At 39.9% G+C, this 19,202-nt stretch overlaps 1 protein-coding gene across 2 annotated transcripts in view; it reads right to left on the reverse strand.

The window, feature by feature from the left end:
• LOC129193077 (filamin-A-interacting protein 1-like) overlaps window positions 1-11,845 on the reverse strand; it is a 32,198-nt gene extending 20,353 nt beyond the window's left edge. The window contains exon 1 of one of the 2 annotated variants that reach the window (XM_054797690.1): window positions 11,697-11,845. Coding sequence is in view for 1 of the 2 variants with exons in the window: in XM_054797689.1 (XP_054653664.1) it covers window positions 7,974-7,996 (23 nt within the window). In the remaining variant the exon portion in view is untranslated. Of the gene's footprint in view, window positions 1-7,973; window positions 8,022-11,696 lie in introns of those variants that run through there. The other variant, XM_054797689.1, reaches the window with a different exon arrangement.
• Window positions 11,846-19,202: the final 7,357 nt, after the last annotated feature.

Raw genomic sequence — 19,202 nt, forward strand, 5'->3', positions numbered from 1 at the left:
AAATGTTCATGGGAAGTTTAGCTCAGGGATTTTGGAACTATTCAAAGTTGGACATTTTAATGAGAATATATTATTTAAGTACGTTATTATTACAACATGGGTTTATTGCTGAACAACAGAAAACATCAATGTTGAATAGAATCAGAATGAACGGCTCCTTTGAAAGTGATTTGCTTTAACTAAGCGTTACTGAAAAACATTCATCTCCCTTGTACTGTAGACTAACCATCAGTTGTGTAAAAAAATATATAGTATATTTCAACCCTACAAGTGAACACATGTCTAATTGTTCTCGCCTTTCCAAACCTAAGGTCAGCCTTCAAAATGTGTCCATAGTTTGTATTGATTTCTTTACATACATGCAGCCTAACGTACATGTCAATGATGTGGCAATATACCACATGGTATTGTTTTCTTTGTTTGCATCCCAGTATGGAAGCACCTTACTATCCGATTGATTGCCTCGTCAAGTCTGTTATGGGCCTCACGTCAGAATAGCAAGGAGCAAAACAAAATATTATACACAGCTGCTAGAATATGAAGATTAACGTGGCTCGACAGTTTATAGCAGGCGGCTGTTTATTTTATTGGCCCAGGGCACATTCTAAAAATATAATTTAACAAGAAAACTCAAAAAACAATACCAATTGTAGAAAAATCATTCTTTACAAGAATGAAGTCAAAATATTAATAGTAAAATGTTGTAATGTAATGCAAAAAAGTCATAATTTTTCAGCGATAACATAATATTATGAGGAAAAATAACGTTCTTTTAGTAGCATACATTTTAAATGTTAAAGAAAGACGTTATCTTTTTAAAGTCATAATATTATGAAAAACAAACCAACAAATAAAGGTGTAATTTTTGGGAAATTAGGTTGTGGGAAATGTAATGTTACGAGAATACAGTCAAAATATTATGGGAATAATTAAGAGGAGAAAATTAACAAGAAGAAAGTTGAAAGTAAATGAAAATGAAAAATAAAATACTGTAATTTTACGAGAATTAACTGTTAATATTATGACAAAAAAGTCGTAATATTATCAGAAAAAATCGTGTAATTTTAGTAGCATAGAGTTTAAATATTAAAGAAAAAAGATGTTATTTTTTCAAAGTGGTAATATTATGTGAAACAAACATAAATAAAGTTGTACTGTAACTTGGAAAATTAGGTTGGGAAAAAATAAAATAAAAATAAAATTAAAAATAAAATTAAATAAAATAAAGTAAAAATATTATAATATTCCAAATAAAATCATAATACTGTATTATGAGAAGAAAATGTATGAAAATTATTTAAAAAGAAAGTGCAAATAAAATGTAAAAAACCCAGCAGCAAAAATGGGATAAAAAGAGCAAAGAGCGAAGTTCATTCTAATTTCACCTATATCACAGAGCTGAGATGCCGTTTTTTCTTGAAATATATACAGTATATCGTCTTAGCATATTTGCATGTGTTAGTTAACAAAATATCAAAGTGGCCCTTGCATCCTTTGATTTTTCTGTATGTGGCCCTCGGTGGAAAAAGTTTGGCAACTCCTGGCTTATAGTCTTTGTGCCTGGGCTCTGTTGATGACGTGTTAGTTAGACTAGTAGGTCAGCAATGGCATGAATTTTTCATCATTACAATGCCATCTGCGTTTGATCCACCTTGCCTGATCAAGGAAAGCGTGACCGTCTTGAATTCTCCTGAGAAACAAATGGGCATTCCAAAGTCACGTGCCCTTCGTTCCAGTCTGCAGCATTCCCAGTTGTCTTTATGGAGAAATGTCAGACAATCAGGCTTTACTCGAAGGTCTTGGTGACCACCAGACTGCCCACACCACACCATACGCACACAATGCTACTGACTGTCTGGCATCCAACGTGGTGCATTTGAATGTCTTTTGTATGATGGAGCCAGAAAGACCACAGACAAGACCATAGCCTAAATTTAAAATGGGAACCCAAATGTAACTCATGGCAAGTCCAGCTGTCACATACACAAAGTATTTATAGGACGGCCGCTTCATTCCAAAGAGGAAAAAGGGAGCTATAAAGTCTGTCAGTGGTCAGTGGTTGGCAAGTGGGTGGATACCACTGATGGTTGCTACATGACTTTTATCTTTGTTCTAAATTTGCTGTACATGTTTTACCTCAAAGTGTCGGATACACAAAATAGCTTCCATTTCGGGGCATCCAGAATGCTAGCATATGCAAGGTATCGTAAACAATGAATGAAACATTAGTGGAGCGAGCGAGAGAGAGGAAGTTTATTGTCAGAGCTTGGTAAGGATCCAGCTAGAGCTTCCAACTAGTACTCAAACTCAAACAGATGCAATATATGGAGAAACGTATCAAGTCATACCTCTTAGTCTCTTGAATAAGTCTTAATTGCTTTGTAGACCTTTTTGTTGCCTACAAATTTGTGGAAAATTGTACGAAAGAACCTGAAAGCTCTGACGTCAATCCCATCAAAGACATTTGGGAAGAACTAGGACAGTGATTGTGCACCTCTGACCGCTGACCACACAAATGTTCTTCTGGATGAAGACACACTTCTTCTTCTTCCCAGAAGGGTGGCAGCTGTTTTAACTGCAAAGTGGGGACCATCTCCATATTCGTTCTCACTTTCTGAGCGGTGAACTGTCAGGCGGGGGGCTTGAGAGGCATGGAGTACAGTGTCAGTACAGACCTGCCAACATGTACACATTTATCACACTTAACATGCATTTTGACTCTTGAATCTGCTTGTATGCTTCACAGCTCATTTTGTTGCATTTTCTCTACAGTACAGATAAATAATTAAATATTATCAGTTTGCATCTATTTTCTATGCCACTTGTCCTCATTAGGGTCACGGGAGTATGCTATCCCAGCTGACTTTGGGCGAGAGGCGGGATACACCCTGGACGGGTCGCCAGCCAATCAATCGCAGGGCACATATAGACAAACAACCATTCACACTCACATTCATAACTATGGACAATTTAGAGTCACCAATTAACCTAACATGCATGTTTTTGGAATGTGGGAGGAAACCAGAGTACCCGGAGAAAACCCACGCACGCACGGGGAGAACATGCAAACTCCACACAGAAATGCCCGAGCAGAGATTCAAACCCAGGTCTTCCCCATCTCCTGAATGTGTGGCCAACATGCTAAGTACTCGGCCACTGCGCGGCCCAATATTATCAGTTTCTCAATAGTATTTCAAATCAGGGTGGTGTGAAAACATTTCTGTCCCCTACGGGGGGCGTGACAGAAAAAAAAAAGAGAACCACTGGTATAATGGTGAGGTTCATCCGTATCTGTTGCTGCACATCCTCGATGATTGACTTTGTGGTTGTGTCATTGGACTTGCGGCCATATGTTTTGGACACCCTTGCAGTTATTTATTCAGCTTCAGAGTGTGAGTGGTGGGACATTGGCTGGTAATCGAACCACTATCGTTACCAACCGCCTTCACAAGCTGTAAAATGACACAGCAGGATGAATTGATGAACGTATTCAATTCAAAGCGTCAATCAATTCACAATACAAACCTATGAAGGAATATACAGTAATCGCCACACTAAAAGGACTCAAATAATTACAAAATGATGAATTAATAATGTTACAAGAACAAGATAATAATGTTACAATTCTAAACTTGGTACGAGAAAAAGGTGCTAATAAGAATGATAATCCGAGAAACAAAAAGTTCTAAAGTAACAAGAATGAGGACTGAAAAAAGTTTTTCAGTGCAACTTAAAGTTCTCACTTTGACACAGAAGAGAAACCCCATATGGTCGTGCTTGTAACAAACTTTTAAAGAGATTGTATGCCACATACTCCAAATTATATTTTTTTACCACTGGCTAATATAAGAGTATATGTTACTAATAGTGGTTTAAAAGACCAGGCTATACAAAAAAGTCTATATTTTTCACAATTACAAATTAATCTGCATCAAATTTGTCGTAGGTTTTCCTTCAGCATGAATAAAATAACTGGCATTCATGGCTGTCTCTTATATTTGTCCCTGTCCATGGCGCGTGCATACACAAAAGTCTCAGAGAGAGGTGACATTCCACCTCCCAAGAGCTAGTAGCTTCTGGAGCTGAGGATCGGACCACCAAGGTTCCCGCCTTTGGCTGCCACGCAGCTCACGCTGCACCCGACCCCTGAGTGGGGAGCTCATTGGAAGGGGGATGCAAACTCCGTATTATTGTCATTTAATTATTATTCTTTTTTGTTTTCAATGTGGTCCTAATAATGACTAAATTTAGTTATCCTTCAGCTTCTCCATTCAGGGGTTGCCTCAGTGAGTGACTTGTATGATTTGTTTGGCTTAGTTTTTTACGCTGGATGCCCTTCCTGAAACAACCCTCCCATTTATCCGGGCTTCGGACCAGAACTGGAGATCTCCAGTGGCAGGGTGTTTGGGCCCTGGCCGGGAATCAAACCTAATAATGACTAAATAAGGAAGGAAAAATGTGAGTGTTCGGCAACTTGCTCTATCAGTGGACACCTACAGTATGAAATGTGCATGCTAGTGGGCCTTTTTCATCCTGACATAAGAGACAAAGCATGCCAAGGTATTCAAATTTGATATTTGAATTTATATCTGAGCCTGAAAGTCGACACTTCAAATCAATCCATCTGTTAACGAAAGCTTGGCGAGGAACTCCCCATGTAGGGGTACAAAGCTGCAGTATGTTCCAGCAGTTTGATGGACAGCGCGTTCCAGTCTAGACGACCGGTGACCTCAGGGGTCAGACTTTACGTAACTGCCGTGTTCTCGGAAAATTAAAGTTTGGCACGCAGAGCGGGATGACGAGCTGTTCAAATAACATCTGTAACGCATACATCTATAAATCACCTTACGATACCTGGTGTCGGCAGCATTTTTCTGAGACGACCAAAGTGTATAACAATGATAAATTGTTGCGTGTCAAAGTGACTTAAGTGGGGCATTACTATCGGTGAGCTTGTGTGTCAGACTGCAAACATGATGCATTTTTTGTTCAGTCTCAACAATCCTAATGTTTCTTGAGTGCTACCAAGCGTATGGAGGAGTGCAGCTGCTGGATCACATGACTCACCTTCATGTGTCAAGGATGAATCAAGATCTCAGGAAACATGAATCCAACCATTACTTTTGAGAGAGGGTCTGAGCCAACATCAATTTATCAAGACTTCATCTTGGACCAACAGAGCTATGTACAGTATTATCCATAGGGCGGGGCACATAGGCGATCATATTATAGTAGTGCTAGGAATAGAAACAGCAAGAAAGCATATGGATGAAGCAGACTTAGATATTCTACCCTACCATTTGTCTGAGGTGTCATTTGTAAGCTTCCCAGAATACGTATTATTCCTCTTGACAATCACAGCTGATGACTGTGATGCACTGTGCTATTTTGTGACAGGGAGAGGACTTGGGCATACACTTAAACATAGCATAACTGAAATATACAGTATAGTCCATCAAGAACCCTTACAAGTCAACTACCAATAATTACAACATTTCAGTAGACTTTGCTTAGACCAGTGATTCTCAACTGGTGGGTTGCTTTCAGTGGGTCGTGGGTCTTTGACTGGGCAAAAAAATTAGAATAAGGGAGGGAGATTTTTTAATGCAGCTCGATGTCGTAAGTGCATACTCCTCTAACTGGCGACAACGCTCTTCAGTGCCATTTGAAACGCGCTCTTATAGAAGAAGACCAATGTTTGTTAGTAGTCATCCGCCATTAAGATGTTGACTGTGTCAGTCTTGTATTTTGTTGAGCCTTAGAAAGTGTTGTGGTTGTTATAAATCAGCTGTTTAATTGGAATGTACATCTCGATTGTCTATTTAATTGTCCTAGTTCAATATGTTTGAAATTGCAATGTAAAACAGCTAATGAAAATCGCCAGTGGGTATTTGGGATTTTCAATGTACATTTGCAGCAAGCTAACGCATTTTTAAATGCATTTTCTTTACATTGAATGTTACAGAGAAATGATTTAAGTGATTTAAGTTCTAATTTGCATGTTTTATTTTTGTATGTTCAGTTTTTAGACTGCAAAATATAACAAAACTGGAATGTTTATTGACAACCTGTTATCACTCTGCTGAGCTACGAAGCCTTCGCAGGCACTGTTTGTTCAAATGGGTAAAAACCCATTGTTCCTGAAATGTTCATTAAACTTGTTTTGTGCGAGCACAATGTGTTAGTTTCACTATTGCAAATTCAAACTGCATCGTCTTTTCATTAAATATGTAATTGAAATTTGAGTTGAAAAATGTTGGCAGCTTGGGTCACTGCTTGTCATTAAGGGGTAACTGTCCTGCAGCCAAACCAGTTTGAGAGCCTCTGGCTTAAATAATATGTTAAAATTATTCCCAAGTGCTATACTGTAGTAAATATTGGTAGTGTAGTAGTTCACATTGCTAAATTTAGTGCAGCTAGCATGGGCTCAATACCCAATCAATGCTCATTCACTGTAAAAGAGCTGAGATAGACTTCAGCCTCTGGAGTGAACAGAAACTGGATAAGTGGTAAGCGGTTTCAAATAAAACAGGGAGCTCTGGCATTGAAATAAATTTCAAAATGGGATGGATGACTATGGGAAGTCTGGGCAGTGGAGTGCTTTACTTGATGAAGAGGTAGAGGGTAAAACATCTGGGCCACGGGCGTGCATATTTTTCCACTGCGAAAAAACTAAAAGGGACACTTTGATATATATTGTAATGCCCCTGGTTGTGGGGAAGGAGAGACTCGCATCGCCGATGCACTTCAGTCGCTTCATTAACAGCAGGGAACACTGCAGCAATTCACATTCACACAAGGGCTGCTGTAGGCCACAACCCACGCCAACGTCCACACATTTCCAAATCTCTCAACACTCTGCTAGCATTCAGCCAAACTCTCTTGCTCGTGATGTCGCACTGTCACTTTCCGAGCCCCGCCCCTTAAAGGTCCAGGCACACAAGTCACAGATATTACAATATTGTACATTATTGTACAAATGCTAAAACCAATCCAATGTAGGTCAATATCATATATGCCAAGCTATTTCAATAAAACATAGCTTTTGTGTTATATGTTACAAAACAAATAGGTATTGTTTTATATCTAATAATGTATTTTCTACATAATTAATTAATTTGATTTTCAGAATATGCCGACAGCCAATAAAAAAGAAAATGCAGGCCAAAAATCCCCCCTGGGCCACACTGGACAGCCCTGTTCACACCTGCAGTCTGTCATCATTGTTCCTCACTTCATTCGTTTCTTGTACTGCTTTTCCTGTTCATGGTCACGGAGAGCTGGAGCCTATCCCGGCTAACTTTGGGCAAAAGGCCGACTACACCCTGTGCCCAAACTCACTTACCCTACATTCAACTGGGCACACATAGAAACAGACAACCATTCACACTTATATGCACTAGTCACTGAATGGGAACCGATCCCATGCTGACTGCATGAAAGTGAACCACTATCCTATCGGTAAGTGGGGTTTTTTTGCCAAAAGTGGCAAGAAAGATCACCACAACTCACATTTTAAATCCAGTTTGAATGGCCTACCAAGCAATAAAGTGGAAAAGTCAGTGAGCTGCTATGAGCTTATCATGTCGCTGTACCTGTGGAAGCTGTAGTATTACAGTATACTCCACAGTCTCCACTTGGCTGCCGTCAGTCTCCTCTCAAATAAAATTTGTCTCCTGACAAACAGCCTCAATGTGAGAAGCACCCCAGGTAAGAACTATCTCCAGTAGCTAATTAGATAGCGCCTATTAGCACCTTGTTTACAAGTTAATAGTATTATACTCGGAAAGGGCTATTAAGAATCAGCTAGTAACGCTACATAACATAACATAATATAATTAATGTTATTATTATTATATTGAGCACCATGGAAGTGTGGATCGTCTCCACGTAGAGATGTCCAGCGTCATTTGGAAATCAGTCAGAATAAGATGGAAAATATCTAATCTCGAATATAGCTATAGTCTACTCACATCCACAGCTGTGGGTCCTGCATCAGCACTTCTCTGTCCTTCCTCACTCTCTGCCCGTTCTGACTCCATCTGACGAAGTTCGGCAGCATCCCTTCGGCTTTGTGCTGAACCGAATGTCGCCATTGTGTTTTTTGTAGTCGGAGATGTTTACATTCACTATCCCAGCAGTAAACTTTCCTCAACACCGAAAACCGAATGGGGGGGAAAGTCACCGTTGATGCACTACACTGCTGATGGGGATGTCATACAATTTAATGTAAAAAAAAATCCGAACTATCCCTTTAACATTGTTACGTTAGCAGCAATTATCAACTAATCCACTGTTGATAGCCAGCGTGCTCTGCCGCCTCACCATTCAGGATTAAACGATCTGGAGAAGATCTTCGGTTGCTATGGAGTTCAAGCATTTATTTTTATACCAAGTGAGTTATGAGTGCCAGTGATCTGTGAAACATCCAAATGTGTCTAAACTGCATTTTTGGAATTCAAGTCCAGGGGCTCTTATATGTCTAAGAGCTATGCATGTGTCAATGACAGCTGTTGCTGAGGCCCACCGGATTCAGAGAGTAGACGCCGGCTACTGGCCGTGACCAGCTCCCCCTCATTTTTCATGGTGTGCTTCAGCTTGGATTCCAAATGAAATCAGGACCAACAGTCAGTCTGATTCATTTATGACTTAGCAGTAATGAGTGCTCAATCAACATTGACATTTTCAAGTGGCCATTTAGGTATTTTTGCGCATTCAACACTTCTTTCAGGACGGAAATGAGTACACAACAATGTTAATGAGCAATAGGTTGCTGCTGGTTCTTGTGGCGAGAACATCACATCAGCTAAGGAGGGCGTGGGAGGCCACAAGAGCGCTAGGGTGAGGGCGAGAAAAGGGTGAGGTTGCACAGAGCTTCTGAAGAATCTTGAAGGGCATCTAATGCTACACTCGTGCTGGTATCCAATGCTGGGTGTGAGATACTTTTCAGGTTTTCTTTTTGGGATACTGTGGTGGTGTACGTGTTGACAAGTTGACAGTGGGTAGCGGCAACAGCCATGCGTCTTCGCCTACAGGTTGATGACTTCATGTGGATGAAATGGAATTCATTTTAACACCATTAAAGCACATATGCCGGATGAAATGTGTCATCCTGCTTCAGGATGCAGATGTTTTGGGGTTTTTTTTATGTTATGACATGGTATGTGACTCAACATGTCCTTGATTCCCCGTACACAACAATCTATTGATCAATATATAGTAATGTAGTTGAAGAAAAACAACTTTCAGCTTAATTATATGCATACCTGTCAACTTTTGCATTTGAAAAGAGGTCAAATTTGCCGGGACAATGATGACACATCATCATCGACATGCAGCTCGCCGGCCTTCCACCCCCGCATTACCATCATCACCTGCACTGATGTGGTGCAAGTTGCACAGTGCAACCAACTGCATTTTACTTGCCTACTTTTATTTTGAAGGCCTACATTTTTACCTGCTGCAGAATATGTGTTACAGTGTAGTCTACTGAGTGTTGCCGGGGCAGAGCGGACCGGAAACTGTTCTTGGAAGTTAAAAAATATGGGAAAAACACGGGAATGGGAGGACGCCAGGAAAGAAGGGCAAGGTATATGAACCAAGATAGCTGAATAAACAGGAAATGCTGGGAGTAGTCCGTACACCATCTTTATAAGTATCAACATACCAAAGGGTAAGATCCAAGTGTGTTACACGCAATAACCGAGGCAGAACCGAGGCACAATTTTGTCAAAGATTTTAATCAAAAACCAAAAACGGGTACTTTCAAAAACCGAGTTCCCACTGTACTATACAGTTATCCCTTGTCTATCGGGTGTCACAAGATCTTGTGAGATTAAAACATGACAGGATTTCTCATTCAGAAAAAAACGGTTTCGTGGGCAGTAGGCCTGGGACGATAATAAAATAATTAATCACACAATAAATGAAAACTTGATCATTTTGCCGGCCTCAATACATTGCCATGTACTTGGGTGTCTGTTTTCCTCGTCTCCTGCCTCCAAACAGGAAGCAAGAGGATTCACTCTGTGCATTGGTTTCAGTACCTTGGCACGTTTGCTTCACAGAGCAACGGCATGAACGGAGTGAGCCCTTTTGTCAGTCACACAGTCTGTTTGTCTTGGTGGGTGGAGGCAGGGCCGCTAGCATCTACACAGAGTGTAATGAAGAAGAGTGTAATGTAGTACAAAATTAGTAAATTGCATTGCATTTGTATATTTTTTCATTGTACTTTTCTTGAAAGTAATGCTAAAATCTTGTCTGGTCTTGTGAACTAAGTGCCTCGTGAACACCTCTACCCGTTTATCCTGAACGTGATAAGTGAATTTCCACAAAGTAGGATTCCTTCTTTATAAATGGAATATTTTTGTAGTTAGGGCATAGAAAACCTGTTCCTGTTCGAAAACCGATCCACTAAATCTGTTTTTTAACATTATTATGTAATGTACATAAAATATGTAACATTTGCTTCAATATGCATATTTTTGACTAATAATAGGTCGTATTCAACCACGACACAGCGTGATTTATTCATTGATATGCTTGAAAAAACCTGATATAGTGATGCCGCAAAATTCGAACCGTGATGCAATGAGGGACGACTGCATAATCAGAGGTTGACCAGTGTGCTGTTCAACCTTCTAAGTTCAGGGTTAGTTCTACTTTCCCGATGTGTGTCGGTCTAACTTCTTGTTCCTGCATTTATTACTTATACAAACAATCATGCTCCATTAATTCTGCGCAGTAACAGGTGGACTTACAAATGTGTGATGTGGAAATGTGTCTCACAGAAAATGTCAACATATGTCTGTCAGTCAGCCATTGATCTATAAATAGATACAGTTATAGACAATTGGAGGCAAGGGGGCAAAAAAGTTCAAAAAGCTGCCGTGCATGACGTCATGTGAGGCGCAGGCAAATCTCATGAGAGTTCAGTGCAGCAGGAATTAAGGACAAACTCAGTTCCTGTTTTGATTATTCTTTAGCTTTGTGTAGCTTTTTGCAGCACTTGTTCCAAAAGAAGGACCACCCTTAAACAAGGCTTATAAAAAGTACAGGTGAAAGTACAGCAACACTATCCAGTGCTTCTCACCTGCTTTCATCATAAGACAAAATTTTTTGATGTATTTATGCTATAATATTAACAGTGGTTAACTCATTGTTACACTTTTATCACAGTTAAAGATGGTTGTATCAAAGGCTGCACGTCCACAAAATGATTTCATAGATGACTCAGTGTGCCATCATCTTTGATTGTCTAATGGCTTTCTGCCCACGTGCCAACACTGTAAAGATAATGGTCACATTCATATGTCAAAATAAGATGCAATTCATTCAAACAGTCTCATTCATGCCTCTGCATTCTCTATAACAATGACAGAGCTTTAGTGTCATGAACACCAAAGTATTCAAAAGTCTCTTTGTGGATGAGTAATTCATGCAAAATGGATGGACAGGATTTAATTGAGGTGATCTGTATTGACGACACACAAGAGGACTTGTTTCATTCATATAGTGAAGAAGAGTGCTGGCTTGACTTACAGTAAATTAGCCCAAGATGCTAGTTGGTGGTTGTCTATCAATGCTGTTTAAATTGATGACAGCACAAGAGACTTTTCCCTCACTTTCCTGCGCACTCGATAGGAGTAAAACAACACAAATAAAGGGTGGACACTGTCAGTTTGGAAAAAAATTACCTGTTATGTTGTCCTCAGATTTGGTGGTGGTCGCCCCTTGTGGCTAATCCTGTAAATTAACGGCAGTGAAGCATCTACAAATATCCACTTAAAATGTCCTGCGGTGGTCCTTGCTACTAAGCAATGATAAGAGCCATCCTAATGCTCCTTCCGCTCTCTATAGAAGAAAGCAATAATGAAATGCTGGAACTTCCCACTCTCTCTTTTGCTCTCTTCCCCCCTCACTTGTTCACTCCCACTGCCTAGCCAGTCCTGTCCTGCTTGGCCTTGGTCTAATGCACAGCACAGCACACGCTTTTAGAAGTGTTGATATAAAGAGGAACAAATGGGAACTTTTTAAACTCATGAGAGAATGGGCTTGTTGCCCAGAAGAAGAAAGATAGAAATGCGGTTTGATGTCACAGACGTTGATCTTTTCCGCATCTTTCGCTCCCTCGCATTTCTTTTCGTCAGAGTCACAGAAGCTAAAAAAGTCCCGCTCTATATTTAACTCCTCCTCTCTTGCCAGCATGGGTGCTGTTGGCAGCTGAGGCTATCTGAATCTTAGACACTTTGGCTGGCCAGCAAGAGCACTAACTCTCCCCGCTGACCCTGGCTGACAGCTGAACCATGTCATCATGCTTGGAAAGTCCGGTGATAGCAGCCACCCGAACCCTGAAGTTGCTCCAAGCAACTACCAACTGCTGATGTAGGTGGGCCAGGAGTGAGAGTGTGGGCCAAAACTTCCAACACTTCTGGAGCTACACTTGCGTGCTGATCCAACTACAGTCTATAATGGGCCAGTGAGGTCAGTGTTATTGAGCTCTACTGTACACTACATCATTGATGCGATCCAAGAGAGGCGCTGTATCAAGAATTCAGACTTTATAAAGGCAACTACAATAGCCATGACTGGATGTCGGGCCTCTTGCCTCACTTGGCCCCAATGTATGTGGACCATAACAGCAAACAGTGCAAATAACAATTGTGTGTGCAACTTTATTTGAATCGTCACCATCACCGAATACCATCGTGTACGACAAATGTGCCACTCCTCGTGAAAAGTTTCATGATAAGCGATTGTGTAGTTTTGGCCTAACGCTGCTAACAGACATTGATGAAAACACTTGCCGAACGTGGTACGGCTCAAACTCGGGCAGAAAAGTATTAATTAAACTATATTTGTTCTTTCTATTGTGTTTGTAGAACTGGTACCCATCATTCTGAAGAGATGTTTCTAATGTTTTGACTCATGTAGTAAAAACAAGGTAATAGAATAGAACACCGCGCAATGATGTTAAGGTACTACAGGATGATAACGCTGCGTTGCGCGTCGCTCTTAAGGAAGATAAAGAAGCAAAGAAAAAAATCATTGTGCAAATGAAGAGTACAATTGATGAGATGGGTCAAAATGCATGAATGAATGATGTGATCGTGACGGGGAACAGAATTATACCCAGGTCAAGTGCAAAGGCAGTCAATAACAGACACCATCATTACATGCATTCCACTGTATGGCAGAAACGCCACATCCGTCATCAACGTTAAGTTCACCAACAAAAAATTCAGATCCACACTGCTGAAACAGGGAAAACAGCTGAAAGGTACAAACGTCTACATAAACGTGCACCTGACAAAACGCAACGCTGACATCGCCAAGAAGGCACGTGACTTGAGGAAGCAGATTGAAGGACCAGAAGAGGCCAGAGTGCTTGTTGTCAAAGACATCAAGGATCTGGGTAAGTATTAAAGACCGCTTCACCACGACAACAAGAAAAAAAGATGGAGGATAGAACTCACAAGAACTGAGGACTACTGGAATGAGGAACCCATTTATCTACATTCGATGACATTCGCAATAGATTGCAGGTACAGCAAGACCTGGAATTGGAATCCTTTTGCTGCCCAGACCACAAACAACTGGATTGGCGAATGATAAAGATCCAGTCACTTTTTTTTTTCAATATTAGAAACAACTGCTTTTACTACACGGAAGAACAATAAGACGATAACATCAAACCTGACAACAAATGATCAGTTATTCATATCAACAGCAGAAGTATGCATGCAAAATATAATAACATGAAGCATTGAAAGTTGAGTTCATCAAATTCATCCCAATCTCATAAACTTGGATTGATGCTGAGAAAGGCATGGATTTTGAGCTGGAAGGACATGAAGTGAACTACATCAACAGGAACAATAAGAGTGGAGGCAACGTTTGTGTAATTTATACTGATCCACAAGCCTTATCTCTACTGTAACACATTGTTATACATCCTTATCATTTTCTTCAGTTATTTCAGGATTGGTAAAATGTACATGTGGAATACAGGAAGTTAACAAATGCATTAGCAACTGATGTGAAATGGAGACGGAGTAGGATTAAATAAACTTTGCTTCTTCCTACTCCTTTTTGGGAATGTAGAATTGGGAATTGTAACATGTGAGGTATTCCAATGAAACTTGTATGCATGTTCAGAATAAATTAAAAGCATTTCCATGAGTGTTTATCACTGAGCCATTCCATTTATGCGTGTTACATTTGGCTGAGTGCCAAATTCAGAAGCACCGGTGGAAGTTACTAATGCTCGACGTTACTAGCAGAAATGAAAGTCAAGCATATCGGTGATAGCTTGTTTGAAGATGAAGGGTTAAGTGGGTGTTTTTTATTATTAATAATGGTATAGTAGCACCAGGCAGTTATGTACGGTATGTGTACCGGATTACGCAGTGGGTAACGATGCTGCCGTTTGGCATAAGGTACTAGGGTTTAAACCTCAGTTTTAGAGAATTAGAATTAGTAGTAGTATTATTAGTATTAGCTTTTTTTCTTCTTCTTCTTTATTTATTTATTTGCAATACTGGCCGTCACAATGTCTGCTGAGAAAAATTAAGTCCCCGCTGAAGGCCCAGGTTCCAAATGCTCTGCCCACACTCTCAAGTTTGAGACTTTGGAGACGAAGTGGACAACATTGTCGAGCAAATTTAACTGCTTGGATGGCTGGTTTCTCTCATCAGTGTTTGCTTCTTCTAACAAGATGTCAGAATACAATCAAGTATCCAAAAATATGGATGCTCAAGTAAAAATACAGTATATTGTTTTCTGAGTCTCTGAGTAAATGTGTTTTTTATGTTTTTGGTCTCAAAATTGACCCCTTCACATTTTTGACAACGAACTCCTTGCGTTCCCATGCAGGCGTTCCTGTTACTTATTTGTCCTAGCTTAAACGTTTTTTTCATTCTTTGCTAGATTGTTGTCTATTGATCACCCAGCTCTTCAGCCCTTACTTGCGACAAAAAAGTACCTCTGTTTTTTATTCCCGACTGCAGCTGCTTACTTTTTCCGCACTTAGTTCCACCTGCTTTCAGTCAACACTCCAATTGTGACACATGGTTTTGTTCAAATGATCTCACTGATCTGTAAAGTATAAGGGCCAACAATTATGTATTTGGATATTTCTTTGATTCTACAGAGAATATGCATCATTTCAGTTCTTTCTTGATGTGAGCCATATGTGTTAAATATGGGCTTGGTGTGCGCTGTGAAGACACCGGATACATCTTTCCAAATAGGATTAAGGATGCCATGTCAGACTGTTGCCGGCAGACCACATTCATTCAAATGTTGCTGCTTTCCAGTGCTAAGCATGTACTGCATCCCCCAAAATTTTCTTTTTATATCCAAAAAACTAAAGAAAAGTGTTTTTCAGCCATGGCGATACTTGCTTTTCAGTGGACAACAGTTTAATATTCATAAACAGTTATAAAAAGTTAACCATACAACTTAAACAAATCATTCGCCACTTTAATGATATACAGTGGAATCTTAGTTAGCGTCATTAATCCATTCCAGAAGGTCCGACTCTGACCGAAATGTACCCACCAGAAATAATGTAAAACCAATTAATCTGTCCTGAAAGCACATTTTTATAGTTTTACAATTATAGATTTACATGCAGAACACAATTGAAAATGCATATAAATACATACGAATGGTGAATGAAGGGATAAATGAACATTTAAGGTTACTTTTACCTTCACCGAAGACATGATTGTTGACAAAGACAGCAATGTAGCAGTGAGATCAACACGGACACCACCTTTGTGTTTTGACATGAGTTATTTCTTGAATATAATATAGTATAGTATATATAGTATATAATATAATATAGTGTTTAATATAGTGTATAATATAGTGTTTCTCACTTCAAGTCTCTGCTTTTCTTTTGATCAAATCTACAAAATAACCCAAAATGGAGCCAAAGAAAGTTGCAAGTGCCAGCATTTTCATAAAGAAGGTGACAAGGAAAAAGCATACATATTATAAACATATTGTGCCATTTTTTGTGCCAAGGTTTATTGGTGTCTTAGTTACATCTGTCAGTGACATGCTTCAGTCAAATACTCCAAGGATCAAAAATTAGAGCACTCCCTCTAAACAGCCCTGTCCAGAGCAGGCAGTTTTTGAGGAGGCTGTCCTGTTTCATGCAAATGTAGCAGCAGTCAGAAACCGGTGGGAAAGAAGTGATTAGCCCTGAAGTTAAGACATTACACTCCTCATCCCTGGAGCAGCAGACGGTGCTCCTTTGTGCTCTGGACCAAAGTCTGGAGCGCAACAGGAATGCCTAACAATCATAAATAGAATGAATCCACTATGCTCTGACATCCTTTATGGCTGGGAGGTGATGTCATGTGTGATGTGTGACAATATGTACGTACATCCAGCAACACTGTAACTGTTTAATTTACGGCTTTGGTGTTATAGTCCCTCATTTAACGTTATTAATTGGTAGACCTAACCGTGATACGTAGTCAGATTCAATATTAAAAATCTAATATTTTCATAGTTAGAGCATAGAAAACCTGATTATGACTTTCTTAAGTATAATTTTTTTGACCTTTGTTAGAGCTATGTAGACACGCAACAGCACCCCTATTAACACCTTTACACTTCTATTATTCTTTGTTTACATGTTCTTTGTTTACATTGCCCAAATGTAATGCGCAGGCTACGGGATCACTGCAGGGACACGAGATGGCCACCGCTTTAAACACAGCATGCAACTGAGCTAACGAGTTAGCCTTCAATTTGTTTATTCTAAACTTAAGGAAGGGTTTCAAACAGAGTGGGGAAGAAGGACAACGTAAGAAGCCAAAATCTTACCACTTCCACATGGAATGTGAGGAGAACTTTTCCCACTATGTCATGTCGGACATGCCATGTGAAGGTAATGTAATATGTCATGTCTCATCAATGTAACATTACTGACGCCTAGTGACCAGAATACTACATAGAACTTGTCTTTCAATATTTTTTATAATTATATATAAATTATATAATACATTAAATTATATATAATATTATATTATAAATTATATATAAATTACATAATAATTTATATATTTTTTGACTAATAAAAGGCCATAATCAACCACGAAATAGCTACCATTAATAATTAATACATTTTTAAAAATAACGCAATAGAGTGAACGATGTTCGAACTGCGATGTACAGAAGGATGAGCTCTGGTTCACGCTTCTGCCTTTCATGACAGAGAGCATGGGTTTGATTTATGGCCAGGGTTGTGTCAGGAAGGGCATCCGGTGTAAAAACAAAGCTAAAACTATTCATGCGATTGACTTGCTGTGGTGACCCCTGACAGTGAAAAGCTGAAAGTGAAGAAAAAAGAAAAGACAATGTTGGATTTTCACCAACAAGTCATGGGCGGAGAAATTGGGTGTAAGGGTGGTCTTATGTAAATGAGCTAGGTTGTTAATTCATGCACAGTCGGAATGGCTCGGGCACATTTTATAGGGAGCGAACATAAAAATAACTTATGTGTATAATTTCGCACTTGATCGTTGGGCAAGCCCTCTAGAGACCCAAATTATGACACACTGTGCAAGCAATATAAAAACAATAAGTCCCCTTTAATGACGCCCTCAGTGGTGCCACTTGTTGCTTACTTAAAATAGGCAAAACATTCCTATGGTGTAATACCACTTGTCTCTGTGCCATAGGCAGGTTTGTTCACAGCAGTGTGATTGGTTGTTGGTTTATACAACATTTTTGACCGAGGACACTGTCAAGGCTGAGCGTGGTTTAAAAAAGCGCAGGTCAGATGTCTTTGTCTTCCGGCTGACATTGGTATCTGTCTCTGGTTAGTGTTTGGCCTGTTAAGATCTCTTTTAGCCTCTTTGAGTTCTATACTGCTGGATCACTGGGTTCTAGTCCTGCTGTTTGATCGACCATATTCTATATGAAGCTCGCAAAAGTGTTGTTGGATACTTAAAGGGAAACACCTGGTGAACATAAAGCTGTTGGAAACCAAAGCAAACAAAGGAGACATCAAGCAGATCAAGTCACTGAGGAATTATATCAGATGGACATGACGAGTACATTCACTCTCTCCAGTGTGGATCTGACCCGAGAGCAGTATTGTTCTCATGTAGTCATTATCAAACTGGGCGGGTGTTGTGCTGATGTCATGCTGTTGATGAAGTGAAACCACACTTGAGCAGACGTACCGAACAGTTGATAAAGCCTGACGTTCCCTCAGCTATCATTTAAGACCTGTGAGCAAGTGTGTCAACATATCAGGAGATACTAAGGTCGCACGAGGTCAGGTAACCATCTCAAAAACTTCATGTAATACTGTTGTAATACCTTGTAAGTATCACTTGAACTTACTCGGAGCGTTACAGAGCAGCTCATTTTCCCCTTCACGTTCACTATGATGTCATCTTCCTACTTGTGGTATCAGAGAGGAAGGGTGAACCATACTGAGGTCATGAGAAGTGTATGTTGATTGAGGGCCATAATTCCCACACCCAAAGTGAAGTCATGTGTTGGGAAGCAGTGTGGAAGAGGCTTGTTATGAGTTCACTCTTTATGCACTGTATAATGCACCCATGACCTGTCTAGGCCCATGGGGACTCGGTTGTCATGGATCCCACAGGAAATGTGGGCAGGTTGAAGGAGCGACATTACCACACTAATGTGACTGGACTCAATAGTGATCATATTTGGTTAATACAACAATGACGACGTGGTCATGCAATTGCCTATTTGCGCTTCGTGCAACACTTTTATTTCTTTTCCTGAGGGGCTCAGCGACTGTGTCTGTCGTCAAAACACTGCTGCCGCTTTAGCAACCTACCTACTAATGCTTTTTTTGGTCTCATTCAAAGACGACAACGAGTCTGTGCCAAAGCTAGGGGCTTACAAACTAGGGCAATAATGTTATCACTGTAAATGGTCATGGAAATATAAAATATTGGTCGATTCTGTTCTTCTTCACTTTGACTCCTTTAGCTTGTACCAAGGCTGCAAACTGTGGACGAAACAAACACATTGTATTGAAATGTTTGTCTTAGATTTTTAGCTAAATTTATTCCGAACATTTTATGCTGAAGCATGTAGGCCAGACACTGTATCAGTCACAAAACTGACATATCACATTGTGGCTTAACTGGCAGGTTTGAAATAAATCATTTTCTTTATTTTTCTCAAGCTGACAAGCC

Source organism: Dunckerocampus dactyliophorus, chromosome 13 (assembly GCF_027744805.1).
Source record: "Dunckerocampus dactyliophorus isolate RoL2022-P2 chromosome 13, RoL_Ddac_1.1, whole genome shotgun sequence".
In the NCBI taxonomy this organism is placed as follows: domain Eukaryota; kingdom Metazoa; phylum Chordata; class Actinopteri; order Syngnathiformes; family Syngnathidae; genus Dunckerocampus; species Dunckerocampus dactyliophorus.